At 39.1% G+C, this 20,670-nt stretch overlaps 1 protein-coding gene across 1 annotated transcript in view; it reads right to left on the bottom strand.

Moving 5' to 3' along the window:
* tmem104 (transmembrane protein 104) overlaps nucleotides 1-20,670 on the bottom strand; it is a 106,498-nt gene that overhangs the window by 73,035 nt on the left and 12,793 nt on the right. The window contains exons 4-6 of the mRNA XM_061981446.1: nucleotides 18,909-18,990; nucleotides 10,693-10,786; nucleotides 8,685-8,768 (exon numbers count right to left, since the gene is read on the bottom strand). Coding sequence (XP_061837430.1) covers nucleotides 8,685-8,768; nucleotides 10,693-10,786; nucleotides 18,909-18,990 — 260 coding nt within the window. The remainder of the gene's footprint in view (nucleotides 1-8,684; nucleotides 8,769-10,692; nucleotides 10,787-18,908; nucleotides 18,991-20,670) is intronic.

Here is a 20,670-nt window from a genome sequence, read left to right as displayed (position 1 = left end):
TTTGGTCGAGCACTTCAGAAAAAGTGAGCTTATCCAGTACAAAACTAAAGGTTAAGCAAAAACAAATGGGTTCTCCAGACCACAGCCTCATACAAGATGTGTCTGTGAGATGGAACAGTTCCTTTTACATGATTAGTCGCCTGCTTGAGCAGAGGTGGCCAATAACAGCAACTCTGTCAGATCCGGAGGTCACTCAAAGAGGGAAGCATTTTCTGGATCTTAAGGCTGACCAGTGGAGCTTGCTTGAAGAACTTGAACAAGTTCTGAAACCTTTTGAATGTGCAACTGTGTACCTGAGTGGAGAATCTTATGTAACAGTTTCCGCTGTCCCTCTGCTGGTCAAAGGGCTTCGGAAGGCTACACAAACTGCTTTTGAAAATGCATCAATCAAGTGTTTTCAGGTCACTGCTGCACGTGAGATAACATCCAGGTGGGAAGCCGAGACCACATTCAAAGATGATGGACCAAATGTGTGCATATTAGCAGCTGCACTTGACCCACGATTCAGGAAGCTGAAATTCCTGACTGCAGATGAGTGTTTAAAAGTTCAATACAAGCTGCATGCAATAGTTCTGGAGGAGAAAAGAAGGGAAAAGGAGACACACGCTCAACAGGGCACAGCAATGCAAGTGGAAAGACCAGATGCTGACAGGTGGCCTGTATCTTTACTAGACACACTTCTTGGCTCAGATTCAGATGAACTCAGCAACAATGAGGAAGACAACAATGACAGTAATGATGCTGAAATGGTCAGAAACGAGTTAGTGTCTTATTTTGGAGAATCCCCCATTTCCAAGGATGAAAACCCATTAAAATGGTGGAAAGAACATCAGGCAAGGTTTCCAAATCTGGCAATGCTGGCTCGGTCTTACCTCTCAGTTCCAGCCACATCGACCCCTTCTGAGCGCCTATTTTCAGCTGCTGGGAATATTGTAAACAAGAAAAGAACCAGCCTCACCCCAGAGCATGTAGACATGCTAACCTTTCTTCATTACAACTGTTAGTCACTCACTGGAATGAGTAGAATTGGTTATAGTGTACTGTGTTGGACTGGATGTTTATTTTGCACATTTTAAAAGCAATACTTAATGTTTACAGTGCTCCAGAATATTTAGATTGGCACAAATGTTTACAGTGTTACAGAATGTTTTGCCATGTTTTCAATGTTGACTGAGTGGCCATACTTTTTTGTTTTGGAAATAAAAGCCATGCCTTTTGAAAAAACTGGCCTAAATTTATTTTTTTCATCTTAATTTTAAATAAAAAAAATAATCGGTAAAAGGAAAAATAATCCATAGATTAATCGAAAAAATAATCTATAGATTAACCGATTAATCAAAAAAATAATCTATAGATTAATCGATAGAAAAATAATCCTTAGCTGCAGCCCTAGATTGAACCCATGACTACCGTACTCAGGACCTTCGTATTGTGAGGCAGATGCACTAACCCCTCTGCCACCGTGAAGCCTTTTGTTAAACCAAATAGTGTTTTTTTCCATATACAACAACCAATCTGGATTCGATAAGAGGATTCGATAATGGGCTCGAACTTGATAATTTCTTATCAAACATCATCCCTAGATACTAATGAAGTGAAGTGAATTATATTTATATAGCGCTTTTCTCTAGTGACTCAAAGCGCTTTTACATAGTGAAACCCAATATCTAAGTTACATTTAAACCAGTGTGGGTGGCACCGGGAGCAGGTGGGTAAAGTGTCTTGCCTAAGGACACAATGGCAGTGACTAGGATGGCGGAAGCGAGGATCAAACCTGCAACCCTCAAGTTGCTGGCACGGCCACTCTACCAACCGAGCTATACCGCCCCTATACTACTGGCCAATACTACTGTAGAATTTATATTTTTAGTTTTTTAAGGCAATTCTTATGTTTGAAAATGCTTAATTTAGAGCACAATTACACAAATAGGATTCGTTAGCGATAAAACAAAGCTAAGATATGGATGTTGTGCTCGGATAGTTTATTGATTGACCTATATTGTATAGCTTTTCATATCTTTAATGTACAAAATGTATCAACGTGGACTTCGTATCCCCAATTTTTTTCATTTATGCGGCCCTCGCTAGAAAACGTTTGGACACTCCTGATGTAAATAGAACATTAGATATGTAAATAGAACACTAGATATATAAAGCGAGGTACACACAAAGACCATCGGGATGTTCCCCCTCCTGACCAAAGACATCAAACGCCCAATAAGATTGTCTTGAGGTCTGAGGTGTGTTAAGAGTCAATTTGTCCCAATGATGAGCTCCTAAACAGGTCGAGGCAGACACCCCTAAGAATTGAACTTGTTCAATATTTACAACGAAAACTCTTCACGTTTGTGGGGAAAGTCGACAACTCCATAGTCATCGCTTCGTCAATTGTGACGTGGCCCCTAAAGTAGCTGATCAAGAAGCTAGAAAAACATTAGGGCTACTTTGTTGAGAACATACTCACCTCAACTATAGTCATTGTTCACAATGTTTCAATTCCCCCCCCCACAGACTTTTCTTCTTTTCGATTATTCATTAAAAAATAATCATTGCTATGATGGTTGCTATGTTCCTTCTTCGATTTTGTTAGATCATGTTCATTTGCGGGAAATTTTGGGCTTGTTGGACTAGAGTCTGGCTCTGTATCAGTACAGAAATTCAGTATTGCCATACGTAGATAATTATCGTATTGTACGGTAATTTCCCTCTATGTACATCAATAATTCCCCAAATCCCACAAGCTACGATTTTTGACCACTTCAAAACATATTTGTTATTAGCAAATACAAACAGGATATGTCCCATTTACAGCCAGGTGGGGGCACCGCCCATGGCCTTTTATTGTGGGCAGCCTAAGACACACCTGTGCAATAATCATACTGTTTAATCAGCATATTGATATGCCACATCTGTAAGGTGGGATGGATTATCTTGGAAAAGAAGAAATGCTCACTAACACAGGTTTGTGAACAATATTTGAGAGGAATAGGTATTTTGTGTTTATGGTAAAAGTTTTTCATCTTTGAGTTCAACTCATGACAAATGGGAGCAAAAACAAAAGTGTTTAAGCATTTATATTTTTGTTCAGTAACACTTTTGGCTCATTTCCCAAACTGATAAGTGTTTCATATTTGAAGAGGCATTGAGTGTTCCAAGGTGCCATGATAATAAATATATAATATCATTAGGATCAACATGAGGACAATCGTTGCAAGGATGCAAGGACAACACTGCTCGTGTCTTTTTGGTGATTTTAGAGCCGCCGCTTCCCAAAAAGAAGAAGAAGTGACTATCAGACGCTAACATCTGTCTCCACACACCCATAATCCTTTGCAATTTAGACTTTTGCAAGAGTCGCTTTGGAATAAATCCACACATCTCTTGAGTGGGACAACACAATCTTGACTGTTGGAATGATTTTGGTTCCGTTTGATTAAATGTGTTTTTATGCTGATCTTTGTCAGCTGTGCACACGGAGGTTGACCAGGGTGAACTAATTACCTTCATCCCAGTAGTAATGCACAATATTTACTCGGTTACATTTACTGAAGTAACTTTATGGATACATCTTCTTTGTCACAGCAGTTTTATTGTAATATACTTTTTGCTTTATTTGAATATTTTTGTGAAAACGAAAGGCTACTTTTACTTCTAAATTAATCTATTGGTTACTGCTTGCAGAGACTTATTGTTTTTGCTTGTTAGAGACATTTCTTCAGGTGGGCACTGTCACATGACTCTGCTTAACCAATCCAACGTAAGCACTAGTGACCTTTGACTCCATTTCACCAATCAAACAGAGTCTGGCAGTCACATGACCGCACTCGAACTACACACTGTAAAAAGTGATTATTTGTATTCAAGTACGGCGTGCAACGAGAGGCAGCACAACTCTAATCAATGTTTACTTACCTTTATATCATGTGTGTCAGTAGAAATTTTCACATTTAAGCCTAAAATAATTCCACTTCCAACGAGACAAACATGTTGCAGGAAATTATAGATGTTTATGCTTTAGCTCGTACATGCTAACATTAGCCCAGTTATAACATCACAAGTGACTGTAAAATGTGCATCTTTTGTACTACATGTTTTACGCTCGCACAAATGACTATTAAATAAATCAGAAGTTACTCAGTACTTGAGTAGTTTTACACTGAATATTTACTTAATAAATTATTTTGATGACTACTTTTCAACTTTTACTTGAGTCATATTACAATACTCTCAAGTAACAGTACTCTTACTTGAGCACAATTTATGGCTACTTTACCCACCTCTACAAGGATAAAATGGCAGGCAGACGTTTATGTTGTTTAAGTGGAACTGCACTTTTTTTGGAATTTAGCCTATCATTCACAATCCTTATGTACTGTAAGACAAGAACACATGTTTTTTTTAATGCATTCTAACTTGTAAGTAAACACTAGCAAGAGTCATCCAACAATGGAGTCAATTGGATTCACCCTTTTCCGCCTATAAAGCACTCTAAAAATCATCAAAACACCTCCATCAAGGTTTTATATACACACTGTAAGTATATATGTAATGTAGTAACATTCATAACGCATCACAACGTTCGCTTTTCCCTTCAACAACAAAGACTCCTTTGGGACAAATGATGATCCAGAAACTTATATTTTTGATCCTGAATATAAGGAGGATGATTTAAAAGTTTTGGAAGCTGAGTGATAAACAGATCCAGCTTTAGTGAACCATTAAGCATCATGTAGCAGTATTGCAAAGTGCTTAACAAGAAATACAAACTATGAATTAGGCAGAGGCAATATGTCGATTTTATCGATAGTCAAGTTTTTTGATGCAGACGTTTTTAAAATTAAAAATAATTTTTTCTCCTCTTGCTCTGGCACTTTTTACCCATCACACGCTTCCGTAGCTTGCGCCATCCCATTACTTCCTTAGCAGCACACATAGCAAAACACGGCTAATGCTAACGAAAGCGAGACGTTCGTTCCCAAGAAAAAAAAGGGTTGTCAGTAGAGATGACCGATAATGGCTTTTTACCGATATCCAATATTCCGATATTCTCCAACTCTTAATTACCGATACCGATATATACAGTCGTGGAATTAACACATTATTATGCCTAATTTTGTTCTGATGCCCCGCTGGATGCATTAAACAATGTAACAAGGTTTTCCAAAATAAATCAACTCAAGTTATGGAAAAAAATGCCAACTTGGCACTGCCATACTTATTATTGAAGTCACAAAGTGCATTCTTTTTTTTTTAACATGCCTCCAAACAATAACAGTGCAATGCTTTTTCATAACATGGTCACTACTGCCTAGTTTCTCTTGTTATATTCTTGTTTTACTCATTGTTGCTTTTTATTTTTATTGTAATATTTTTCTATTCTGTTTCCATTTATACCCCCATTATTTACTTTTTACTTTTCAAATTCAATCTCAATTCTGTACTCTGCTGCTGGAATTTAAATTTTCCTGAGGGAACTCTCCTGAAGGAATCAATAAAGTACTATCTATCTATCTATCTATCTATCCAAACAGCAGCTTGGAATTTGGGACATGCTCTCCCTGAGAGAGGTGGGCGGGGTTGAGGTGGGGGGGAAGGGGGGGGGTATATTGTAGCGTCCCGGAAGAGTTCGTACTACAACGGATTCTGGGTATTTGTTCGGTTGTGTTTATGTTGTGTTACGGTGCGGATGTTCTCCCGAAATGTGTTTGGTGTGGGTTCACAGTGTGGCGCATATTTGTAACAGTTTTAAAGTTGTTTATACGGCCACCCTCAGTGTGACCTGTATAGCTGTTGAACAAGTATGTCTTGCATCAATTCGTAATGAGTAAAGCCGTAGATATTATGTGACTGGGATGGCATGCACGTAAATGAAGTGCCTTAAAGGTTTATTGTCTCTCTGTACCTCTCCCTACGTCCGTGTACACAGCGGTGTTTAAAAACGTCATACATTTTACTTTTAAAAACCGATACCGAAACAGATACCTTCCGATATTACATATTAAAGCATTTATCGGCCGATAATATCGGCAGCCCGATATTATCGGACATCCCTAGTTGTCAGTATTTTGGTTTTGCGGCAACAGGCGTGGAACAAACGACTGCACGGTGCAAAGTTCGTTTCCAAAAAGGCATTTGCACGACTAACTTATTCCAGCATCTGAAACCGAAGCCTCCAGCCGAGGGCGGGAAATACAATTCTTTACGATTTGAACAAGACCAGCGACAAAAAAACTACAGGCTAAAAATTACCTTACTATGGTGGAATCATTTACACCAGGTATGTATGATGATGTCATGTATATGATAAGAAAGAAGCACAATGCATATAGCGATATGTATGTAAATATTACAGGTTATATTTTATATTGCTACATTTTAGTCTACTTTATACCTTTTGTTTTCGTCCTCTTTTGTGTCCTTGTGTGCATTATCCTTTCCATCCTTAGCCTTTCCATCCTTTGTAACTGAGCTACTGTGTGGAACCATTTCCCTTGTGGATCAATAAAGTTTATCTAAGTCTAATATCACTAAAGCCGCCGCTCTGCACACATGTGAATGAAAAAGGCTGCGTTTATTTGATCTACTTACTGAAATATGTAAGTAGATTTGTTTTACTTCATTATTCTTACAGTATTATACAATGTATAATACTGCATTTTTATTTACAGAAGTATGTTATTCAAGACAGAAGTTTGCACTATATTGACCTCGATGTTGGAGATTTGCATTGCTACATTTTTGTTAACAAAAGGTATTCTATTCAAGCAGAAGTGTTGGTTCCAAAAGGAAGCTCTTAATTTAATTTTTGAAAATGATTCCATTAAAAAAGTAAAATTCATATCTGGTCTAAAAAGAACATCAGTATACAAATTTGAATTTTGCCAAGAGTGAGATGCAGTGTAAACAGTGTGATTTCAAGCTATTAGTTTTTGATTAAATACAATTTAAAGTTTTTTGAATCATCTGTCATTTGTATTAAAAAAAGTTTTAAAGTAAAGAAAAAAATCGTAAAAAATCGTAAATCAAACTTTATGAAAAAAATTTAGGATTTTATTTTTAGGCCATATCGCCCTGGCCTACTATGAATAGAGTAAGACATTCACTTACGGCACAATGTCTGCTCTCAATGGGATGCCGACTGATGGGATGTTTACATATTCCCATTTAGACGAATAGTTAATAATCCACCCGGAGGTTATTATAAAAAAATTGGCTGAAAAACGAGTGTTTTATGGACGCAATAGTGCACTCCCATTAGCTGCATTGTTAGCCACCTCGTAAATTCCGTATTTTACGACTTACGGCATAAAAAAAAAAAGGGGAAATGTATGTGTTCATATTTTACATAAGGATTGTGAATGATAAGCAAAATTCCAAAACAGTACAGTTCCCTTTAAAGGTTTGTTAGTTAGCAGGATGTTGTACAAACTATTAACTTGGCAGAGGTTTGGCATGGGCCAAGGAGATGTCATAAATATTGGTAGGGATCCATTTAAAAGAATAATTTCATTTTCATTTTTGGTCGTTACAGTCAGCTTGCAGCAGATGGCGCTGTGGTGAAAAGAAGATGACTTTTAATGTGCAAAACTGCTACTTTTAGGGCCGAAAACTATATGACCCAGATACAATGACATTTATTAAACAGTATAAATGAACGCTATATGTCTCCTGTTCATAATTAACTGTTCAACTGAGCAACGTTGCTCAGTTAGTAGAGCAGCCATTCCAGCAACTTGAGGGTTCCATGTTCGATTTCAGCTTCCGCCATCCAAGTTACTGCCGTTGTGTCCTTGGGCAAGACACTTTAACCTTGCTCCCAGTGCCACCCACACTGGTTTGAATGTAGCTTTAAATGTAGATAATGGGTTTCACTTTGTACAGCGCTTTGAGTTTCTAGAGAAAAAGCGCCATATAATGTCATTGATTTCACAAATCCAACTAAAATGTGAGACAAGAACTTTCTGTATTGAATGGTGGCTGGCCAAATTATTTGTCCTTTCATCATGAAGCCTAACAACGCCATCAGAACCTCAGCCTGTCACCTGTACACCATCATGGCGGCTCACACGTGAGGACTTGGCGTAGTGACGGACGAGAGGCTGAGTGCAAACCAGGGCGCTAACATGGCCGCCTGTGCACCAGGAGCTCCACCTGCTGGCCACGTGAGGTGCGGGCGCTGACCGCCACAGTCTGACCTTTAGCTGTTCCCTCTTTTGTGCGACAATGACGAGCGCCGCGACAGACCATCGAGTCGCAGACGTGCGCTTGAAAAGGAGCTTAGCGCGATGCAGGCGGACAGACGAGGAGGGGGGAGGAGTCAAGAGAAGGACAAGGCTGCCACCATGTTGCTGATGAGGGGCACACAGCTCCCCGTCTACATTTGGCAGAGGGCTCATTAGCTCCTTAATCACTCAGGTAGGAAAGAGCAGCCTCAACGTCTTTGCCAGCAGTACAGCTTGCACCCACACACACACACACACACACACACACGCACACACACGCAGTGTAGAAATTATCAGCCTCGATGAGGTCTCCCACAGGTAATTATGACCAGAGGCTCATCCTCCTTTAATAATTACGGCCTCTTCCTTTGTGAAGACAGTGGACAGGTAGAACCTTCCTTCCTAGACTGCTCCTCTAAAAAGGAAGGTGAATGGCGTGATACGGCAGGCGCGAACGTTTACCTTTGTTGAAGAACAGGGAAGCCATCTGACCCATCTCCACGCGCTCTGCAATGTCAAAATGGTCCCCGTGACCTCCTGACCGCTCTGGAAAAACAGAAAGGTGCCATGTCAGCAGAACTCTAGTTAAACTCCAAACTTTTTCAACGGAGGGCCGCACACTGTATCAAAGCATGCAGGGGCCATTTTGATACTTTTTCATTTTCAAAACCAATAAAGATATATAGTAACTATTAGGGCTTCCCTCAATTTTGGTGAACATTAAGGTCTTGGGGACCCAAAAGGGTCTCAGTCATTAAAATTATAAATATATGTCATTAATATTATTTATCTATTTTTTTACTTTCAACACTTAAATATCTATAGATTACCGGTAGCCCTTTGAGACACTTGTGATTTAGGGCTATATAAATAAACAGTGATTGATTGAGATTAACTTCAGATCTATCCGTTAACGTAACATTTTCCTTTAATGCTTTGTGCCCTATTTTTGCAAAGAACAAAATGTGGACAATTTTCCCCAAATAATTTCCTCAAATTGAATATTTGATGTGAAGCAATTGGAGCCTTAAAGGGGAACAGAACTTTTTAGGAATTTTGCCTATCGTTCACAATCATTATGAAAGACATGACAATGGATGGATTTTTTTTTTATGCATTCTAAATATTAAACACATTTTATCAAAATTCTGCTAACAATGGAGCCTATGAGAGCTGTGCAATTGTGCCTAAAAATCCTTAAAAAAACGTCAAAATACCTCAATTAGGGTTTTATACACACATGATGTAAGCATATATGTAATGTAGTAATGGGCACATTTATATAATAACATTTAATATTTACGTATTTTGATCATTTTAAGCATACGCAGTGCATTAATTTTAAAAAGGCATCACTACATTCGCTTTTTTTCTTCATCACTGATTTCTGCTCAATGCAGACTTCATGAAAACATCACTTACTGTACAATGTCTGCTTTCATTAGGGTGCCGACTGCTAGGATTTTCATGTATTCCCATGTAGGTGAAAATGTCTCATAATCTTCCCGAAGAAAGGGGCTGGGCGGTCTGGGGGCGCGGAACAAGTGCTTTTTGTGTCGTCCTCGCCAGTCCCAGGTCCTAAACGGCTGTCAAAGTACCAACTTGTCGGATTATTTTTTCAGCCATCTATTTTTCCGGTGAGAGGGATGATTTATTATCTAGAATAAACTTGCAGGGAGAAGGGAAGCGAGGAGCACCTTACCACTTGATGTCAACATCCGCACACAGGAAGTGATCACGGCACCGGTACAAATAGTTTGCCTGCATAAGTGTTTATAATAATAACATCACTAATACTTGGTTAATATTCAAGGCACGAAATGTAAATTGAGTATTGTTGGCACTTTTTGAATGGTTATTTATTGGATTTTATGGACTGAATAGTGGAGCTCCCATTTGCTCCGCTGTTTGCTGACTTTTATTTAGGTCAATTTAATATTTAGAATGTATTAAAAAAAAATCCATCTCTCGCCATGTCTTTCATAATGATTGTGAACCATAGGAACAATTCCAAAAAACTGTGCAGTTTCCATTTAAATAGGTACATAATTCATAACATTGCTTGGGGTTCCTTATTTTTTGAACAATGACTGTTCAAAAAAAGTCTGCCTTTAGGTCTCTGGGATCCAAAAAGCATCCACTCATAAAAGTGTTAAAAAATAATTAATATATAATATTTTTACTTCCAAGCTTAAGTCTCCAGATCAACTTCAGATCAATCCATTTTTTTATTTTTTTTTTTGGAGCAATGACAGTTTTGTACAAAATAGCCTGCATGGCAGCTTTGTGTTTTTTTAAATTGAAACATTTTCTTGTTACATTTCACCCATTTGCTCTTTCATTCCACTTTTCTTTTTTTTTTTAACAGTATTTTTTAAAACGTGCGGTGGGCCGTAAGTGGCCACCGGGCCGCACTTTGGACACCCCTGGTTTAAGCTGATGATGCTTCATTTATCAACATAAAACTTACGGACAGACAGGATGGGCTTCGTCTCCGGTTCAGACCGCCCCCTTCCTGTGACGTCATCATCCGAATAGTCCGAGGTGGAGTCGTCGTCGTTGATCTATGGATGAAGACAAGTTTATAAACTCCAGTCTGTTAAGAGCGTTTATTTGCTGTGTGCAGGATGCAGATGGAGATGGGAGGGTGGCGAAGGGGAAAAGGGGACATAGGACAGCTGGAAATGACTTAACAGCTGGGACGAATCGTGCAGAACGAGCGACTAAATGATTCACATCCAGCATGTGCACCTCGCTCTGCATCAAATAATGTTTGTGATGTCATCAGCGCCACTTCACATGGAGTCTGACAAGGTCACACAATGTGTGTGTGTGTGCGCGTGTGTGTGTGCTTACAATACTGCCAGACTATCAGGATGTCACCTGATTTGTGTAAACTTTTCATGTGACTTAGACTGTGACACTTGCACACTTTTATAGACTTACTACGCGTACTTTTGAGTACATAAATCACAGCCTTGGAGATAAAAGTCAAGTCAAATAATTCTGGGTTTAACCAAGAGAGTACCACTCTTAAAACACCCGACAAAAGATTGTCATACTTTAGTCTAGGGCAGTGGTCCCCAACCACCGGTTCGGGACCGTGCTGGTCCCGAACGCTTTTGCTACCGAGCCACGCAGAAACATTAAATAACTTATAAACGACTGCATTTTCGCCTACTTAACTTCGGCCTGTCCCACCAGACACGCCCATAAGCTTGTTCATAGATGTTTAATAAAACTCCTGATAGGAAGTCACCATTTGTTACACCATATTTTTCAGACTATAAGGCAAACTTAAAATACTTTAATTTTCTAAAAAATGGACAGGTACATATGCACGCACGCACATACACAAATTCACTGTACAAACATACATACTGAACATACACATACAAACACTCATGCATATAATCACATTTCAAACATAACGTACCCACACCGGGGGAAACTGGGTAAATAAGGCACACTGATAAAGCTTAACCTAGTTTTACTATAACAATCCATACAGTTAATATTGTCCACTCTTTTCTCTTCTCCCCATTTACTTGGTTTCTTTTGTAATTTATTCACTAAATGTATGTATTGTTGCATTTGAAGCAATTGTATAGTTGATAGAAGTAATTATCGTTATTTATTATCAATAGTGTTATTTCTATTGGTACTTGTATTGCTCGGTTTGTAGTGCAATAATGTTCATTGTCATTTCTGTGTTATTACTACCTACTAGATCGGTGGGTCGTGAGTTCAAACCCCGGCCAAGTCATACCAAAGACTATAAAAATGCGACCCATTACCTCCCTTCTTGGCACTTAGCATCAAGGGTTGGAATTGGGGGTTAAATCATTAAAATGATTCCCGAACGCGGCCACCGCTGCTGCTCACTGCTCCTTTCACCTCCCAGGGGGTGGAACAAGGGAATGGGTCAAATGCAGAGAGTAATTTTACCACACTTAGTGTGTGTGACTATCAGTGGTACTTTTTTTTTTCCATTAACTGCTTCTTTGCGATTATTTTTTGTATCATATTTGTACATATCGAATTTGCTGATGCTGTTCTGTTTTTGTTGTTGTCGTCTCTGACTTATCCCCGTCTTGTCCCCGCAATTTCCCCCTCTGTCTTCTTTTTTTTTCCTTCTTCCTATCCTCTCCAGCGCCAAACATTATATTAATCCATTTAATAAAGTTAAATACAATAAGGCAACAAGAGAAGTTTCCCACACTTCTCTTTTGTAAAGTAAATCTGTACAGCAAATACATCAACAATATGATTTGGCTGGACAGGGAATGTTTACAAAAAAAAAAGAATTAAAAAAAATTAAAATACAAAAATAAAAGAATCGACCGTGAGCCTTATAACGTGGTGCGCCTAATGTACGTATTAACTCTGGTTATGCATACCTACCTCAAAGCAATTTTATTTGGTACATGGTGTAATGATAAGTGTAATCAAACTGCTTTACTGTAAGGTCGGCCGCCGCCTCCTTCCTGAAGCTTCTTTTTGGAACTACCTCAGGTTGAAAAATGTTCCCAAGAAGAATGTTGTCGTTTTTTTGCTTCTTCACACAGAAGAGATACGTGTGGACTGCAAGAAGACGCTAGCAAGCAAGACCAAAACTTTGATGTTTCATTGAGAATACAGAATATTACACACAGCGCTCAAAAATCTGTCAAAATGTTTTTAGTACTAATTTGGTAAGCTACGAAGCCACAGCACTTGATGGATTGTCGGTGCTTCAACATACAGGTATTATTATGGTGTGTGTATAAGGACTAGGGATGTCCCGATCCAGGTTTTTGCACTTCCGATCAGATACCGATACTGGCCTATCCGAGCATGTATTAAAGTTTAAAGTTTTTTAGCCTACTTAGTTGTCAGATTCATGTTGAAAAGGGTTTTAGTACTCTTGATAACAACTAGCCAGCTGAATAAGGTGAGTTTGAATAATACACAATGGTTGGTAACAAGAAACTGACCTGTTTATTCAAGGATAAACACAAAATAGACAAAATTATACATGACAAACAGAAATGGCATCATTGAACAGTAAAAAAGTGAACAGTATAAAGTGCAAATAATGCTGTAAACATTATTAGAAAAAGCAAAACACACAAACAACCTGAGTGAGATAAAATGTCTATAACTCAGCATCAATACTTGCTCTTGAACAAGTGTAAGTGTGCAGTTAAATTTAATAATGATAAAGAACGGTGATCACAGCTCCATATATCGGTTGTGAAACTAAGAGCATTTGTACTCTCTACTTGTTTGGCAATGAAATCTCTAACATCTTTGTGAATCTGGGGGATTGTTTTCTCAAGGATGTAATGACGGCTGAGCATGTTGTACGGTGAGTTGAAAGCCCACTTTACTCACGAGAGATAACGGATCATCATCCAGAATTATTTCCTCGGCAATGACTCGAGTTATCCCCTGGGCTTTAGCACTGTTCAGTGGCAGTATGTCACGCTTCGCAAACGTTTCTGTCAGAGTTAGTTGGGTACGACCTTTCTTTTTCTTTTCGTCAGTTTTCTTTAGAAATTCTTCATATTCTTTACAGTGGTATTTCGCTAAATGCTTGATCAGATTTGTTGTAATAAAATGTCTTACAACTTTACCACCACGCTTGACTTTATTGTGGCATGTTTTGCACTCCACCTCTTTATCTTTTTCGTTTTGTAGGGTAAAATAATCCCACACAGCTGACATTTTTACCGGTAACTTCCGCTCGCCTTTCGGAACCATGAACCGGCATCCGCTTCCGAATAGGACGGTTAGGACACAGACGTGTGGATGTGTTGAAGGTGTGCTGGAAAATGCGGAACGGAAATTAGGAAGCAGCAGAAAAGTGGAATGTATTATTTAAATGTATTATTTCAATCCGGACCGGAATTTTTTTTAAACTGGATCTGGATCGGCATTTTCCCAAGCCTTGCCGATACACATTTTTTGGCAAATATCGGCGGCCGATCCGATCCAAATATCGGATCGGGACAACCCTAATAAGGACACCAAAATGGCACCTATTAGGAGACATTATCTGGTGTTTTGTTTCGCAATGTTCTGCAAAACCAACTTTTTTTTTTACCTATTTGTACTTCCTGATGTGTATTTGGGATCTGCATGAGTCCCGAAAATGTGCGCATGTCCGCCATTGTAGTACGCACCATACTCAATAAGCTCCTTTTTCTCTATCCTCTTGCTGTGGGGCATTCATCATCCACTGTTGCCATTTATAATACAAAGTAGTTTACAGTTCTAACTTATATCTGTCAGTAGACTCACTATGGAATCGCCAGAAACTACCGGTACAACAAAGATCACGGGGAGAAGACGCTGTCGAAGTCGGGGCAGGTAAATAAGACCGCCCACAAACGACGCATCCTGAAGAGACGGTCAGAAAGCAGCTTGAAGATGGTTTTGAACTTTTTGACCGAAGAACCACCGTTACATGTTATGTAGACCACAAGGAAGTGTCTTACATGTAGGAAAAAAAATCTGAATAAGACCCCTTTAATGCGCCTTATAATCCGGTGCGCCCTATGGTCCGAAAAATACGGTATTCGCTACACCTTTGTGACATGGGACAATATACCTTAATGCAGTGGTCCCCAACCACCGGTCCGGGGACCGGTACCGGTCCGTGACGCATTTGCTACCGGGCCGCAGAGAAACATTAAATGATTTATAAAGAACTGCATTTTCTCCAACTTAACTTTCACCTGTCCCACTAAGCACACCAATAAGCTTGTTTATAAAACTCCTCATAGTAAGTTGCCATTTGTTATAACTTTGTGACATGATACAATGCACATTAATGAACATCCATCCATCCATTTTCTACCGCTTGTCCCTTGAACATATCAAATATAAACGTGACAGATTGTAGCCAAAGGCTGATTGCCATCTGCATCTCATTGCAAAGAAACACGCCCAGGGCTTCCACTAATTCAGAATTATAGTGAGTTGTATTTTTCATGCACTTATTTTTGCTTTATTTATCTGGCAAAAGTGGAAAGCCGATCCCTGAAAATAATGCCAACATTAAACCGGTCCGTGGTGCAAAAAAGGTTGGGGACCACTGCCTTAATGAACATATAAAACATTGTTTTTGCGTCTGACAAAAAAAAAACCAACGCCATGCTTCCTGTATTACCAATGCCATGTTTGTTATGGATAATGTTGTTATAAAAAAAGCTGGTTAAACAATGTAGAGACAGGCATCTGCTCGCTCGATCGCCTCCTCGTCTCTCAGTGTGGCAAACTTAGAGTCTCCAGCTTCACCTTTCTCTATTTTAGAGTCCGATTATTAAGCTTCGCTTTTCTCTATTTTAGAGTCCGATTATTAAGAATAATGTTGTCACACTTACATTAAACAGGCTGTAAATTATACAAACTAGAAATTCATGGTGTGAAAATGTATCCACAAACATTATTCTAGCAACATTGTGCAAGCAGACAGGCAGTAAGCCATGCCCTCTTACACACACACACACACAAACGCACACGCACACGTGAAGCAACAACACAAGCTGAAGCCTCATGATTGCTGTGTGCAAACTTATTGATTTTTACTCAAATATTTAAAAGTGATTTTAAATCATACAGTTATAACAGTTTAATGGACAAATATTCATATTTATTTGGGGTTTGTTCCCCCATCATGACAAGTGATGCTCTGCCTCACCTGCCTACCCTGCCTGCACATCCCTGGTACACTGTGTGCTGACTGAGTGTGTGAACTCTGACAGAGCCAAAAATATATTACCGTCGTCGTACAAAATGTGATCGCAATATTTGCCCTCTCTCCATTTTAATGGTGAATTGTACTCACTCGATGTATCCCTGCTTCAAAATGAGGTGGCACTTTTTGTTTGGTAGTCCCTACTCTTCCAGTACATAGTCAAGATGACGACTATGGAGGCTAGTGGGGCTGTGAGATAAAACAATAAATATTTATCGCGACAGATACGTAATCAATATAAAATGTGTTCCATAAAAACTATGCTAATTTTTTTTTTCTTCGTCACAAGAAAGCGGAATTTGTGAAACAAAGTTGGTAGCATGAAAACTCGCTCTCTGGTAACTGAGCAACACAGGAAGTCATCACTGATCAGTGGGAGTGACATGCTAAAAGCCAATCAGGTAACAGTATCAACTATCACGTTTGGTTGCGCCATCTTGTTGTCTGGCGGTTGATTCTTTGCAAGGAGTGAGAAGAGAGTCAAAATGAAGAAATTGTGGATAAAAGAGGAACAGTCACCTGAATTGTCTGGCAGTTTTTTTGATTTTGATTTTTTTTTGTATTTTTATTTATTTATTTATTTATTTTTAAATCAGAATCAGAATCTTTTTATTGCCATTGTTTGAGAACGGGTTCCCAAACTAGGAATTTTTCTTGGTGCAATCGTGTAACATAAAACACATATAACACAGATTTGGTAATAAGAGCTGTAACTGAGCTATCAGATCTTGTTATAGACTTAGAAGGAATTCAAAGGAGCTACTGTTAGGAGTTATTGGAGTTATAAAAAGGGACTGTCGTCAGACCAATGTGGTCTGTAAATGATGCAAGGCCGGTAATACCACACCACCTTGGCCGCGCTCCTCCCCACCAAGACCGGTAATGTTAAGTGTTAAATGTGATTTTACAATTTTGTTTAATTGATTGTTTTCCATGCTTGTGTTGACATTTCCTTGATAGCTAAGGGGATTATAATCAGAGGAAGGTTACATTTGAAATAAATGTTTACATTTCATAAATGTTTCTCCTGGTCCTTATTTTCCATTGGTCATAAAAATATAAATAATTATCGACATCAACCGATATAAAACAGTTCTTAGCCATATTGCCCAGCCGTAGAGGCTGATATAGTACGTAAGTGTCCATCACTGCAAACTCAGCAATTGTTAGTTTTGATTGAAACATTCACGTACTGACTGCCGAACTTCTAAGTGTCAACGCACAAGTCAAAAGACGAAGAGCCTGATTTACTAAAGGTTTGCATGTACTAAAACAGGTGCAAACCTGATAACACACGCAAAGCTGGTCTACTAAAAGTGTTCAAAGTTGATTGCATCTGTTAAGTGAGCAGAATAAAGGCGTGCACTCAATTTTTTGCGTCTCTGTCTTCATTAATATGCTAAATATATGCTGATCATCAAAATGCCCACACAACTGGTAGTAGAAAATGTGAATATAATTATACAGCACACGCAATGTGATTTATCAACACCGTTTTACGACGTGCAAACTGACAGTTTCACATGGTTGCAGGATCAGTGCTCGCGCTGTACAGACGACGGACAGACGACAATCCTCAGTGTGTGTGAACATTTTTAGACAGTCAAAAATGAAATATTAGACATTGTCTATTAAGCAATTTCCTTTTATAATCTTATTGCTGCTGGATGACTTAAGGGGCTGATTAAAATTAGTTCAACTGCTGCGTTTTGGTGTCTGCTAGCGTTTTTTTAATTTAGGAAATATATTACTATGTCTCCTACATGAAGACATCTTTCATAATGCATTTTCTTGCATCTGAGTCATTCCAGACGCACAAATGCGCTGGTGATGCGATCCACAGCCTGGCGCACAGAATGAAGTGTCAGTGTGCTAAAGAAAATTCTGCTATCTTGATTGCGATTCCAGAAAGATGTTACAGATTAGATGTGTGCTGCTGGTTCAACACATCGCACACATGAATGTGCGCAAAATCCTCATTTAAATTAGGTGGTCTGCACCACTTTTGGATTGCACATGCATTCTTAGTAGATCACACGCAACACACACACTCATAGTTGACACCGTTTTAGTTTTTGCATTCACCGTCTAGCACGTGGTACTTGGATCTTAGTAAATCAGACCTTAAGTGTAAGTAAAAGTGCACCAGTGGAGACTTTGCAAGTTCAACCACATGGGAAGACTACCCTTAAACAGCCCGAAGAGGGCGCCTAATGTGCAGTAGATCATTTGAAGTTCTCTTAAGTAACAAATGTACAAAGCACTTTCACTTTTGCTGGTTCACTGCCAAGCATCCGCCACGCAGAGAGCAATGAAGTGTCAGGTTTGCACCGAGTGGGAGGAAAGAGACGCAAAGACGCTATGAATCAACGTGGAGTCTCTCTGGGGACGATTGTCCACATGCTTGTGAAGGACCTGCTGGAGAAGACTATTAAGTCGGAGCCCATTTCACAGTCCGAGTAAACAAGATTGAAGACTTGACAATTCAATCCTGTCCCACAGTGACGGCTTCGGCCAAGATTTTCCATTTACGTCCAGAACGGCAATGAAGTGCAGCCCCCAAGGAGAGCAGGTTTAAATATTTACCCATAAAGCTCTGCTGGAATTAAGCAGGAGGAGGAAGAGGTAATAATGAACATCATGTTCCTTTAATCAACTTTTGGCACAAATAGAGTAGATTTATGTGTGAAGTAAAACAAAAAAGATGGCTGCCATACATGCTTGAGCATATCGGAGGAAGACTTGCAAGCACATTAGCGAGAGACGCCGCCATGTTTTCGCTGACATTAGTTCTACTTGTTTGCCTGGCAGCTGCTAGTAGTCTTTAATGCCAGCCTATTTACTTATTTTAATATTTACCTCTGTGCTGCAAACGCAGCGTCATATGTCCAGATCACACCTTACTACACTTGTTTGCATACGGGGAAGAATCATGAGCTCACCTCGTCCTGTTCCCGCCTCTTCCAGCGCAGCTGAGCGTTCGCCGCCGCCATCGCCTCGATCACGAAGGTGGTGGTCATGTAGCTGGAGGAATGAGGTATAGGTGAATTATTCTATATAAAAGGGTGTCCAAACTTTTTATAACAAGGCCTGCATAATTATAAACTGAAGGATGCGGGCGCCACTTTGATACATTTTGTTCATTAAAGATACTAAAACCAATACAATATGTCAGTCAATATCTGCTAAACTATCTAAACATCCATGTTAGCTTTGTGTTATCGCCAACAAGGCATATTCTACCGAAGTTTGCCAAAGCTTCAGCATTTTCAACCATAAATTTGGCAAAATGAAGAAAAGATATCATTACTACAATCGTATTGGCCACTAAACGAGACCACAACAATCAGTATCGTAGCCACTGATAGTAATGCTGCCTGGGGCTGAGCCTAATATTAGCATTCTAACTTCTTAATCAATTTAGCCAAGCCGAACGCCTCAGTTTCATACAGCTTGGTACATAATGCATGTTAAATGCTAGTATGCTAACTTCTCTCGCCAATTTTGCAGCAAACCCTTCAGAGTCATATGAATTGGTATTTGACACATGCTAACATTAGTGTGCTCACTTTTTCAGCCAATATTTGAGCCGAATGCCTCAAAGTTTCATATAACTTGGTACTTGACAGATGCTAAATGTTAGCATGCACATAACTTTTAGAGCCAGTTTTGCAGCCAAACAATTCAGAGCCATGATTTGGTACTGGACACATGTCAACTGTTAGCATGCTAACAGTGTGCTACCGGTAACTTCTTTTGGCCAATTTTGCAGGTGAACGCCTCAGTTTTATATGACTTGGTACTTGACACATGCTAAATGTTCGCATGCTAACATTCTAGCAGACTAACGTTTTTAGCCGAACACCTGAGAGTCATATAACTTGGTGATTGATTCATGCTAACTGTTAGCATGCTAACTTTTTTTTGCCATTTTTCAGTCGAACACCTCAGTCTTATAAGTCAGTACATGGTAAATGTCAGTATGCCAACTTTTTTTTTTAATCCAATTTTGCAGAGAACCCTTCAGAGTCATATGAATTGGTGCTTGACACATGCTTACTGTTAGCATGCAAACAGTGTGCAAACTTTTGTGCCCAATTTTGCAGCCTAAAGCCTCAGTTTCATATACATTGGTGTTCGGCACATGCTTAATGATAGGATGCTAACTTTTTTTAGCCAATTTTGCAGTCAAACATGTCATAGTCATATGACTTGGTGCTTGACACATGCTAACTGTTAGCATGCTAACAGTTAGCATTCTAGCATACTAACTTTTTTGCCAATTTTTTAGCCGAACACCTCAGTCATATATATTTTGGTATTTGATACATGTGTTTCAGTGGCCTTCACACTTCAGTACTCACACACAATTTCTCCCAAAATTGCATAGTTTAGTTATTTGTGTTATTTTCTAATACAGGATGTTTTTATTTTGTTTTTCAAATGTGTCGCAGGCCAATTATAAAAATAAAAAAAAGCTGCGGGCCGCACTTTGGACACATCTGGTCTATCCTTGACCACATCGAGTTTTGATGTGGGGTCATTTTTTAAAGCATATGCTAGGTATTTTCAATACAAAAATGACAAATGACCTACAATTTCAATACTACAGTAGTATTAAATGAGACCAAAACAGTCAGCGCTCGCTGTTCAGTATCGTGGCCTATGATTAGGGATGATGTTCGTTAATAAATTATCGATGTC

Source organism: Nerophis lumbriciformis, linkage group LG24, assembly GCF_033978685.3.
Source record: "Nerophis lumbriciformis linkage group LG24, RoL_Nlum_v2.1, whole genome shotgun sequence".
NCBI lineage: Eukaryota > Metazoa > Chordata > Actinopteri > Syngnathiformes > Syngnathidae > Nerophis > Nerophis lumbriciformis.
Note: the sequence above shows the minus strand (reverse complement) of the source record. Positions and strands in the feature narration are given on the sequence as shown.